The sequence below is a fragment of the Epinephelus fuscoguttatus genome, linkage group LG12 (genome assembly GCF_011397635.1).
Source record: "Epinephelus fuscoguttatus linkage group LG12, E.fuscoguttatus.final_Chr_v1".
NCBI classification, from domain to species: domain Eukaryota; kingdom Metazoa; phylum Chordata; class Actinopteri; order Perciformes; family Serranidae; genus Epinephelus; species Epinephelus fuscoguttatus.
In genome coordinates this window covers 15,723,885-15,735,936 of record NC_064763.1, presented here as the reverse complement: position 1 = coordinate 15,735,936, position 12,052 = coordinate 15,723,885, and the positions used below count along the sequence as shown (strand labels likewise).

Below are 12,052 nucleotides of genomic sequence, written 5' to 3'. Positions count from 1 at the left end.
ATCCATCATCCATTTCTTGCCCAGATGACGCACCATCCACCGTCCCTCTCTTGCCTAGGTGACACACCATCCACTGTCTGTTTCTCGCCTAGGTAACGCACCATCCAGGGTCCATTTTTCACCTAGGTGAATCATCATCCACCGTCCCTCTCTTGCCTAGGTGACACACCATCCACTGTCTGTTTCTCGCCTAGGTGACGCCCCATCCGGGGCCCATTTCTCGCCTAGGTGCTGCACTATCTGTTGTCTATTTCTCGCCTTGCTCATGTGCCATCCACTGCCCCTTTCTTGCCTAGGTGACACACCATACACCATCCATTTCCTGCCTGGATGACATGCCATCCACTTTCCCTTTCTCACCTAGGTATTGTGCCATACACCTTCTCTTTCTCGCCAAGGTGACACGCCATCCACAGTTCCCTGCACCCTCAGATGACTGTCTGTCTGTTCATATATTACATCACTTTAGAAACACTGAACCTTTTAATTTGACATTTTCGTGGTTTGCAAAAACGTACATTCCCAACATTTTCTTCTGAAGATTGGGCTGCTTCAGCCCTCCTTTCAGTTTGCTTCAGACAATTTTTGCAACTTTGCTACACAAACAACATGACAATCACACCCTCATAAAGGTGTGTGGAGGGGTAAAAGGAGGCGGGATTTCTCTCTCAAAAGCTCCCTTTTTTCATTTGACATACATCTACCTCAACCACGATCTGAAAATGTCCCCATTTGTAAAATGTACTGGGTCCAAAGTACAGAGACTCGGGAGTTCTTCTGACTGCAGCCATTCAGAAAAGGTATAAACACTCTGCCTTCAGGGTGGTCTGATGACACATTGTACAACATGGATTGTTCTGAGCCACACTGAGGCACGTTGTCCGAAACCAAAAGGGTTCATGGTTGGTCTGAGCAGCCATCACAAAGAGGCTAATATGGGGATATCGGCCGACATTTTCTGACAATCTTTCCTGGAAAGCATTCATATTTTATTCTATTGTTCAAATTAAAATTGAAGGAAACAGCTACATGACAATCCGACAAGCAGCTCTGACGAAGCATACTGGCAGCTTTAGTTGTTTATCAGTCTGTGAATTCTTGTTTTTAGTGATTTCTGATGCACAGCTGCAAAGTCTTGCTTTCTAACGCACTGATTTAAATAACATCCATTAGTAGCCTCGCCGATACAGACTTTGCTGAAGTGATGAATGAACCTCGTAGACACACAACAGATATGTCAGCTGTCCATCAGTCGAAATTTTATCCTCTGAATTTCTCCGTCAGACAGGAAGTGGCAGAGTCGCTTGCTAGCTAGAGGTTCGCCTTTCCTTCCCCTGGCGCCCCCAACAGTTAACTGCCTCTTACTGCTGTGACAGAAGAAAAATAACTTGCGCCAACCAAAAAGCCACCACCTGTAACTTAAGGGCTTTAGAATAACATTAAAGGGGACCTATTTTGCTTTTCCTTATTTTCTGTCACATGTTATGTTGCAATGTCCGATGTTCTAAATAATGGTGGATAAAAGTTTCAAACGAGAAGGTAAATGTATGTAAAAGTAACCACTGTGAGCAAAAACCTCAGACCTTCAGACTGTTCTGAATACTAAGTTTCCATTGGGTTTTTTTTCCTACTTTCGAGACAAGATGTCAGCTCATGAGAGATTTCTTTACATGGTCATCTGCTCCAGGCACGCTACTGCGAGTGTTTACATTATGTAGCCTACATTGCTACATGTAGCTACAAGCTAACGCCAGGGAAACATGTAATCTTGGTTGCTGGTGTAGTTAACTGCGCCGCGATTTTGGATCATATTCCTGCCGGAACATGTACGGTTGGGTTTTAAGGCTTTTATTGACGGGTTTTCATGGTATAAAGTGATGCTATACTGCATTACAGTCACTCCCCGGGCTACAATGATGGTGCAGAGACTTTGGATGTATAAAGAGAATTGGATATAATGTTGGAGGCAGGGCCCCATTCATTCCAATAAAAGTTGCTTCGTGGTGCATGACGCCAAAAAATTTTAACTTCCTGAGTGTCAAATTACCCAGATCCATAGAGCTAGTGCACTAGAGACTTCTCCGGCTGAGTGGCTAACTCTCAATTTAGCCCTCCATCAACTTGAATGGGGATAAAATATTTAGTCATTGCAGCTCTTTTTCACATTATCGTATCAAATGAATCAAATCCCAAAAGTGAAATGAGTGACGCTTAAAAACATTAGCTTTGATTTATAGACGTCTCTATTTTTTTTTTGCGCCTGATGGCATCACGTTACTGACCCAGAAGTTGTAGTTACACAGTTTGACCACTATGTGCAATTGGCTTCAAAGTCCAGCGCACTTCCTGGGGGCTTGGCAGAGATGCTGAGATACAGAAGACCAGAAAACGCTGACCAATAAGAGCAGACTAAGCTTTTTCGGGAGGCCGGCTTTAAGAGACAGGTGCAAAAACGGAGCGTTTGAGATGGAGGGTGTTTCTGAGGTGTATCTGCACAGACAGTGTAAGGAAAATAAAGTGTTTTTTGACCATTTAAGCATGTAAACATATTCTACTAGAAGCTGAAAATGAGCATGATAGGTCCCCTTTAAGAAGGTCAGAAAATAAATCAAACAAAAAGGAACAAAGTGTGAATTAAAATCCATTTATGCTTCCTCACCAAACCATGATGTAAACTGGGTCAGCTAGTGTTTTGATGATTTCCTCGACAATCAAGAAACATGTGAAAAATAAAACTTTGAAACATGACTTGATGTTTCTTCACTGTATTTCTGCAGCTTTTAAAAAAGGCTTCTGTTAGACGTTAAGAACAAAACAAGATACAGTGGAGGAGGTTTAAGAAATGGAGGGTATTGCTCAAATTGTGTTCCTTTTTTTTTATCTAACTTAAGTTATGTGCAAGTATTTTTCCATGAATCTCCTTCATCGTGTTCGTCACAAGGTGAACAAGGTGGAAAATGTCACAGGAAAAATAGCCAGAGAAGGCGAGGAAACAAAAACACGGGGAAAAACAAGCAAGTGGAACAGGGAAGCGAATATCAACCGCTTTGGGAACAGAGGGAGAAAAAGTTATGCATCCAATTGTTTTCTATATTTACCTGGAAAGAGAAGTTGCAGATGAAAAGTGCTTAAGAAGACGACAAACCTTTTTTGGTTGAGCTAATACAGACAGTCATATATCTACAGTAGAAACAAGACACAGACAGACCCACGGGAAGATGGACTCCCTCCGTCCATAGTCACACATTTAGTTATTTACAATTTTTTTAGTAGTGTTCTTCTTCATTATTCTATCCATGGTGTGTTCCAAGACTCTCAATGTACACAAAAGGCTCCTCATGCCACGTCTGTCCTCCAAACTCTTCCTCTGTGGTGGTTATGGGGGAGGAGGAGGAGGAAGGGTCAGATCAATAATGTTACTGGGGCCAGTGATAAAGAGAAAGAAGGGGGAATGAAACTGAAGGCAGTTTTCAATCAGTGGTATCATGTCTCTGGAAGCTGGTTGATGTCAGTCAAGTTGGTATCATTGAGGATGACTTTGATTCGATCCAAGGAGTCCGCCTGTCGTATTCGCTCCAGCTGTACCTGCGGACAAAACATCGATTGGTTCATTTAAACACAAAAACAATCTGTTTTTGTCTCTCCTACGTTCACAGTTCCAGTTTGACTTACTCACTAAAATCTCTGCAAATATAAACATATGCTCGCAGCAATTAAACACTTTAGTGTTTTTCACTTTGGACCCTGTTTTCCATGTTTTGTGTCTCAGTGACTAACAAGAACAAGTTTTTGAAACTTGTCCAGCAGCCGCAAAACAGGTTGCAAGGTAATGACTTGAGGCAATTCTTGCACTTTCAGTGTATGTTCACTAAGTGCTCGTTTTGACACTGAAAGGTTTAGACTATTTTTCATTATTTTAAGTGTCTGACTACATATAGAAAGGATCCCCACACAGACAGACCTTTTTAAGGAGTAAGATCCTTTTTGTTTAACGACAAACAGCCCCAAAATTGATTTCGCAAAACCCACCAAACTCCACTTGAATAATGAGTAATTTTAGCGTGCATAGAGCCAACATATTTTTGCATCTAACTGGGTGAATTAAGGGTACTTTTCAACCAAACCAGAGTTGTTGATTGCCGGAACAGTGGAAAGATGAACCGAGATGGCTTTCGTGACTTTTATTTTGTTTCCGTCGACACTGAATGAAGTGTGTGAAGTGGGGGGTCTGGTGGGTTTGGTGATTGCAATTTTGGGGCTGTTTCTGGTTAAACAAAAAGACTCTTACTCATTAACATAAAGGTCTATCTCTGTAGGGATCCTTTCCATAATGTTGTCAGACATTTAGAATGATTCTCTAAGCCAGAGGGGCAAAAATACATCCAACAATGTCCTGAATGATTACACTGCAGCCTGTTTTGCCGCTATCGGCTGCAGTGGTCTCACTCGATAGTGGACCAGTTTCAAAAGCTAGTCACCATTAGTCATTTAAAAACAGTACAAAAGATACGCACATCAAAACCTCCAATGAAATGAGTACTCGACCAAAGAAACAGCTCGCAAAGTAAAAAACACATAAGTCCGCAAACCAAGTAGCTCCCGTTGAGAACGTTTCGAGCCAAACGCCTCTTCCTCAGACTTACTTTACCATCAGTTACTTAGACAAAAAAAAACACTTAAAAATAGGGTCCAAGATGAAAAATATCGACATTATCCTTTAAAGAATTAGATCATTTTTGTTCAGCCAGTAACAGCCCCAAAATCACTGTCCCCAGTACCATCAGACTCCATTTAAAGAAACAGTCATTTTGTAATCGTAGAACACACTCCATTGAAAATCAGCAGAAAAAACCCTCCAAAAAAAAAAAAAAAAAAAAACCATCTTGGTTTGTCTTTCAACTGTTTTAACACCCACCAACTGGTTGAAATAAACCCTTAATTCACCTAGTTAGATGTGAAAATATCTGGAAAGGAGCAAGAGGGAGGTCAGACCTCAGACAAGCAGCAGGGATAAGCAGCATGTCAAGCCAGCATATTTTATGCTACTGCTGTGGGAGTCTCCCACACACACAATTACAGGGCTAACTGTCTGGTGTAACTACAGTGTTGAGCCATTTCAGTGTCTGTATGTGTGAGTTAGTTTGGAACGTGTAACAGCTCGGTGTCGGATGTTAGCTATTGCTGTGTTAGCATGTGCCAACTGGGCAGATGTTTAAAAGACCAACTGGCAACTACTCAGGCTCTTGATCGCTTTTACAAATTATTTATCAACATAAAAATGTTATCAATAAGACTTCTAAATGTTTTGCCTTTTTAAATTTCTTTTTTTGTTTACGTGATAACTGTCCCATAAACAGACAACTCCTCCTTACCTGAAGGGTCTGAGAAAGTTTGACAAAGTCTTTCTGAACCTGCTCACTGACATCCAGCTCTGTTTGCAGCCGCTGAGCTTTGTCTTTCTCTTCAAACACTTGACTCTCTAGTGCACTCTGCAGTGAAAACACACACACATACACATACACAAAACACACACACAAATTGAATTAGAAAGTCTAAATGGAGCCCATAAAATGCCAGAAAAATCCTCAACATTACAGACGAGGTGAAATAAATATTTAACTCAAACGCATTTGCTGAATAATTTAAAGTGATGTAGTGTCACTGGCTAAATGAATGCTTCAGTGTCATCACACAGAAGTTTACAAATGGCTTCGGATTGTCTAAAAATGCTCTAAAATACTCTGTATTTCAATGAGGAAATATTACACACTGCCTCTTTCTGGCATTCATTAAAGCATTCTCTATAAATTGTTTTGCAAACTAGGGCTGGGCGATATGACCAAAATCTCATATCAAGATATAGGTCATTTCATATCCTGATAACGATACATATCACGATATAGCACATTTTATTCAAATGAATAAAAAGTTGTCCCCAATTTCTCCTCGTTCGATAACGTTACGACGAGTCGGGTAACCAACTAATTTTAAAGAAGATGAGAGAAAAAGAGAGAGGAAGAGAGAGAGAGAGAGCGAGCAGCTGTGGTCGAGCAAGCTAGAGAGTGAGTGAAGAGAGGGAGCGCTGGTAGCAAGAAAGCTGGTGAATCAGATCAATAAAACATTATTTTCTGATTGTTTCACAGCGGTTGTGTTCTAAAGCACAAACACGCCCACACCCCCACACACCTCCACTCAATACTGAGGCTGTACTCCACACCACCTGATTTGGTCTGAATATGGCTTTTGCTGTCATTTATTGTCGCTGTCTCGCTTGTCTGCTCTTTCTCAGCGCAGAAGAGACAGACACAACGATATAAACGATAGAGCAAAATACGAAACGACAGACATTTTTCTCTCGTCACACAATATATATCGTCATATCGCACAGCCCTAATAGATACTAAAGTGAGGTTGTATATTCTTGTAATCCTGACATGAAAAGAGTTCTGTCCTAAAATAGCAGTAGGTCTGGGGTTTACAAAACATCAGCGATGCTCTGACATTACAGGCCTTCAGGTAAATGTGTGTGAATGAGACTGACCTTTGCAGTGGTAAGCTCTCTGAGCTGATGCTCCAGGGTGACCCTCAGGGCCTGGATACTCTCCAGTGTCTCAGTCTTCTCTGTTAAACTGCTCTGCAACTACATAAACAACAGTTATGTATGTAATACATATTAATGATACAAAGACAAATGTACTGCAGACAACATATTTCACCAAGAGTCTACAACTGAAGGGAGGGAGGGCAACTGCTCTGTAGATTGAGGTCCATACACACTGATCTAACATTAAAGAACACGTGGCGTCACAGTCCAACTGTGCATCGCCTGTGTCTCGGCCAAAAAGTTGCACTCAGCACACCACAAAAACTACAGCCGACAACCAACCAGCACGTACATTCTGCACCTGTGTCAGAGGAAATAAATCTCCACACCAGCAGGTGGCAGTAATCTGTATTAAATATTCAAAAAGGGAAACTGGAAGACCGCCAGGATGGATTCAAGACGCTAGTGAGCCAGTTAGTACATTGAGAACACAACCTGATGTTTGTGTTCAGCGACGGCCAACTTGTGCCAACCATCCAGGACACACCACAAAAACTAGGGTGACAGATGCTCACCGTCAGCCCGACATTGACCAACAGCTGACCAACAGTGTGGTGTGTCATGGCCCTTAGGGTGCTTTTGGATCTAAAGTTGTCTTGCTTTGGTCTGAATCAGGGACTAATTTGGTTACAAAGTTGCATAATTGCCTAGAGTTGGTTCATGTTCTCACGGCAGCATTTACAAGCGGACCAGATCAAATGCCTTGTGTGAGAAAGCTGCTCTGGATTGGTCAGAATTTCCATGTGGGAAAAATCCAGGAAGTAAGCCAAACACTGAAGAAGAGCACACTTGCAAGATAAATGTGACACTTTCTAATGTCACAATGGAGGGACAACTACGCAGGTTGATTTTAGCGCTGCTCATCGTGGACTATATTGCTGTCATTGTTCATTTTAGTCAAACCATACAGTTTGAAAACGAGGCGCGGCTCCAACTAGAAAACAATGTTTTGATGCATTGGATGTGCTGAATGTGCATATTAAGGCAGTACAGGAGGAGGTGCACATTAATAATCCTCCAGGACTGTAACATGCTCATGTTTAACCCAAACTATGTGTCATGTGACTGCAGTTGTTTGTTTGTAACCGGACTGAGACCACCTCTTCAAGAAGGTCTCAGTCTGGTTGTTTTGGTGCACACCTGACTGTGATTGCTGTGTTCACACCTGCCCAAATGAACCACACTGAGGGGGCAAACGAACCTGAGTTACACTGAACCGAACCAAACAGCGCAGGAGTGAAAGCACACTTAGTAACGACCTAGCAACAGAGACAATTTGTAGTCCCTGTTGAGTCGGCAAGCCAACTTTAGCTCACTCTAATGCTTTGTTGAAATCGTGGGATTTCCCAAACTGAATAAATACCACACATAAGCACAAAACTGACTTGCTAGCTTACTCTTGTTGTAACTATCAGCCTCCTGCATCTGGAAGCAACACTTATGAGAGCGCTGAGACTGAACAAAAATAGTGACGCCTGGAGGCCATAAAACCAAAACAAAAATGTTTAGTGGAGCTGAAGGAGAACTGCAGAGGTGGGTGATTCGTCACTACAAGCCACTGACAAATATTTGACTCATTGTCAATTTAAAATATTGATTGAAAATATCTATTAGTGCAGCTTTAAAAATCTCTATCAGGAGAAATACCATCGCTGACAACATTAAGTCTTCTGACAGTCTTTTCACAGGATGAAATGAGCAGCATGTGCATTAAAGAAATCTCTGTTTTCCCCCCACTGAGGTGTAACACTGCATGACATCATATAGAGTTAAGTACCTGTTCCTTCTCCGCCTTTATTCGCTCCAGCTCCGTCTTCAGACTGGAGAAAGAGGCTGTTGGAGGGAGATATCATTAGAGGATCATCCTGTATACAGCTCATCTGAATCTCAAAAGCTCAAAGATGTTCTCTCTGGGATCATGACGGGGTCTCTTGAAAATGACTCGGCACTTCATGAATAATGCAACAAAGCTGCACCTTTAGTGAAAGCAAAGAGCTGAGAGGTGCTGTGTGTGTTTGGGATGTGTCAAACAGGCAGTAAGAGATCTACAGGACAAATCCTAAAAGCTAATAGACTGACTGAGCCTTAAAGAATGTGTTGACCTAAAAATAAACTGTAACAAACATAAAACACTCCGACATTTAATGGCTACGTTGACTGTCTTTGGGCAGCTCAGCTCACTGGTCACTTCAAAAGACAAGAGAAATGGTGTCAAAGTTATCTCTGAGGCCCCGTTTACACAACAATTTCAACTGAAAACGGTAAACTTTAGTTGTGTTTTGGCTGATCGTTTACACGACAGCGGCATTTTGGGTGCCTGAAAACACAACGTTTTGAAAACGGGTTCCAGAGTGCAACTTTTTGGAAACGGCAGCGTCTGCGTTGTCATGTAAACTTGCAATATGCAGTTCCTCTGAAAACGGAGACTTTTCGCACATGCGCATTACGGTTCCAGTCACTAGGCATGCCAACCCTCACAACAACAATGCCGAGCTCTGTTTGTGCTGCTCACCCTGTTGATTTGAAGTGAAGTGTAGATCTGTTACTGTAGCAACTCCACCTTGTCGTCCATCCAGACGAAGTTATCTGTGCATGCTTTCACCATTGTGTTTTCCTTGTTTTGGTTTGTAATCACCGTGTTGTAGAGGAAGGCGCTTCAGCGCAGGCGCATGGCGTCATGCCGTGGTGTTACTTTGCAAATTTACACTGCCACCCATTGGCCTGGCATGCATACTACAACGATTCCAGTAGATTTTGCGGCTGCGTGTGAACGGGGATCGTTTCAATAACGTCGTCATATAAACGCAGAAGTTTATAGAAGAACGCAAAGGACAGACTTTTCCGTTTTTAGAGAAACTGTTGTCGTCTAAACAGGGCCTGAGTCTCTGGTAGATCTGTGAGGTGTGAATGTTTTAACAATTAAATGAATACACACCTTTCAATAATCCAAACATGGTGTGTTTTTAATTGTTTGTAAATTAAAAACAGCAAGAAAACAACTTTAACTTGTTTTTTAATATGCCATTTCTGTGCTCAGACTTCCCAACAGATCTATTTTACTCTCTACTCTCAAAATTAAGTTTTGATAAGCAAATACATGTTACATAACAATACTGCAAATAAGTTAAGACAGAGTTACAAGGGTTGGTGGTTGAAATATTTCCCTATAAAACAGAACAACCCTTATGTCATTTGTTTACGTAAACAGATGTGATGAGTGTTGCTGGACATTGCAAATATGCCATCTGTGGGCTATAGGCATTATTTTGGGGTTGTCGGGACGCTCGTGACAGGTTCACCACTTCTGTTTCAGGCTATCAATCGATCAAGTCATCAAATAAAAATGAACACTGCTTTAGTACCAGGCCACTAGCCCCACAAGCTAATGTTAGCAACCCGTGCTCCTTCCCTGCCAGTGTGTACTGATGATAGAAGAGCGGTAACAAATGAAGCAACTTTGCTGCTAGACTTAAGTTAAATTTTGGGTGTGGTGTGGGACTGTCATGCACCAATCAGCCATAACAACAAGACATTAGCGAGGTAGCTAGTTCACCCCAAATACACCGTCATACTTTTCCGTTATTCTTGTTAGGTCCATAATACAATGAAATAATATCAAAGTAATTGAATACAGTGGTTATCATATTTTTTTTAATCTTTCCTGTTGATCTGTTGACACAAATAATAGCCTTTTATTGCCTTTTTTATTACAGTGCAGCTAGAGCGTGACAGGAAAGTGGAAAAGAGAATGGGGATGACACCAGCAAAGGTCCACAGGTTGGAATCGAACCCAGGCTGCTGCAAAGGACTCAGTCTGGGGCGGACACTTTACTTGCTGAGCTAGAAGCCGCCCTGACACAAAAAATATTGAGACAGATCAATCCCCATACAATTTGGATACCAAATCTCTTGTCGCACACCGGGTTAAGGTGACCAGTTCAAGTGAGTGTAAATGTGTAAAGATTTAGGCTATAAGTGCAACACACAAAAACAACAGTGTTAACTTATCAACAGGATACACAGACATCCTGATCAAACTACAGTAAAACATGTTATAAACAATATGTGGGGCAGGACAACATTCAGTAAGGTGAATCAGCTATTAATGCACATTTTAGACATTCCAAGACAGTTCAAGACATGTGGGAAAAGGGGTACGTGGCGAACTCACTACAGTTATTTGTCAGCCTGACAGCTATGCCCTTAACACACACATACACACGCACGCACGCACGCACGCACGCATAAGCAGTTAAAGTGAGCTAGCTCAACGTGTTTGTCATACCTTCCAGGATGTCTGAATGACAGTGATCAATGGAGAAGAAACAAAAGCAGAAACAGAAGAGAATGTAAGAAATGTCCAGAAAATAAAAAACACCCACAGAAGTTAAAGTGATGGAAGGTTTGTTTACTAAAAAATAAAAAGCTGATCAAAGTTCAATTAACAATCCAACTGGAGAGTTTAAGCCTCACCTATCTCCTCCTTACAGCCCTCGATCTCCAACTGCAGAGTCTCCTCCAGGTTCTCCTTCAGACACTGCTCCGCCTGGTTCTGCTCCTTCAGAAACAAAATCTCAGCTTTCAGCTTCTCCTCCATGTGATCAGCTGACGTCCGTAACGCCACCAGGTCCTCACGTAACCGCACCACCAGGCTGTGTAGCTCCTGGAGAAGAACGAAACTACATTACAGGCATCAGTGTGGAGAATCATTATCACAGAGCACAATTTTTAGAGGAATACTTCCCCTCATAAATGACCATTTGTATGTATTTCCTGTGGGCTACAGCAACACTAAACCCTTGAGCTTGCCTGAGAAGGACTAAATGCACAAAGCTGCTATTTTTAAATATCCCATGGAGAGAGACTCTCACTGCAGTCTGTTCTATTTTGTTCTGAAAATGTCGGCGTGCAGCCTCATTCTGTGGATTATAAATGAGGTGCAGACTGATAAAGGAGGAAATACAGTGAGTGCTGGACAGAGCAGTGAGTGACAACAACCCCGCCCACATTTAAGAGGACTGTTTGCAGTGAAACACTATACCGAAAGTGTTTGGTGGAAACGGGGCTCAGTGACCATGTTTAGAAACAGAAAAACTATATCTATACCTAGTGTACAAACTCTCACACAACTCATGCAGTATAATCCAAGTCTCATTTCACTTGCCAAAAGGACAGCCCTTTCCAACAGGGAACTGAACTAAAATTTTAGCTTATCAATGCTCTTATCAAAGCCAGACTCCATTTACAAAAGCCTCAATCCATGACTTGTTTGCGTAATTGTGTGACTAACTATTTAAAACACCAAAGTCACACAATAACACCAACAAACTAACTGATCAAGGCAGCGGTAGCTCCTGTGTTCAGTGAGGTAAAATTACTGTTTTTGTCAAATGAGTCTGGCTTTGAAGCATAAGCCTTGTTTCCACCAAGCAGTGCAGTGATTTTTTA

The 12,052-nt window shown here is 41.8% G+C and overlaps 1 protein-coding gene across 1 annotated transcript in view; it reads right to left on the bottom strand.

Moving 5' to 3' along the window:
* Positions 1-187: 187 nt before the first annotated feature.
* rabep1 (rabaptin, RAB GTPase binding effector protein 1) overlaps positions 188-12,052 on the bottom strand; it is a 49,389-nt gene continuing 37,524 nt past the window's right edge. The window contains exons 14-18 of the mRNA XM_049591252.1: positions 11,078-11,267; positions 8,382-8,437; positions 6,542-6,640; positions 5,373-5,489; positions 188-3,585 (exon numbers count right to left, since the gene is read on the bottom strand). Coding sequence (XP_049447209.1) covers positions 3,484-3,585; positions 5,373-5,489; positions 6,542-6,640; positions 8,382-8,437; positions 11,078-11,267 — 564 coding nt within the window. The 3' untranslated portion in view covers positions 188-3,483. The remainder of the gene's footprint in view (positions 3,586-5,372; positions 5,490-6,541; positions 6,641-8,381; positions 8,438-11,077; positions 11,268-12,052) is intronic.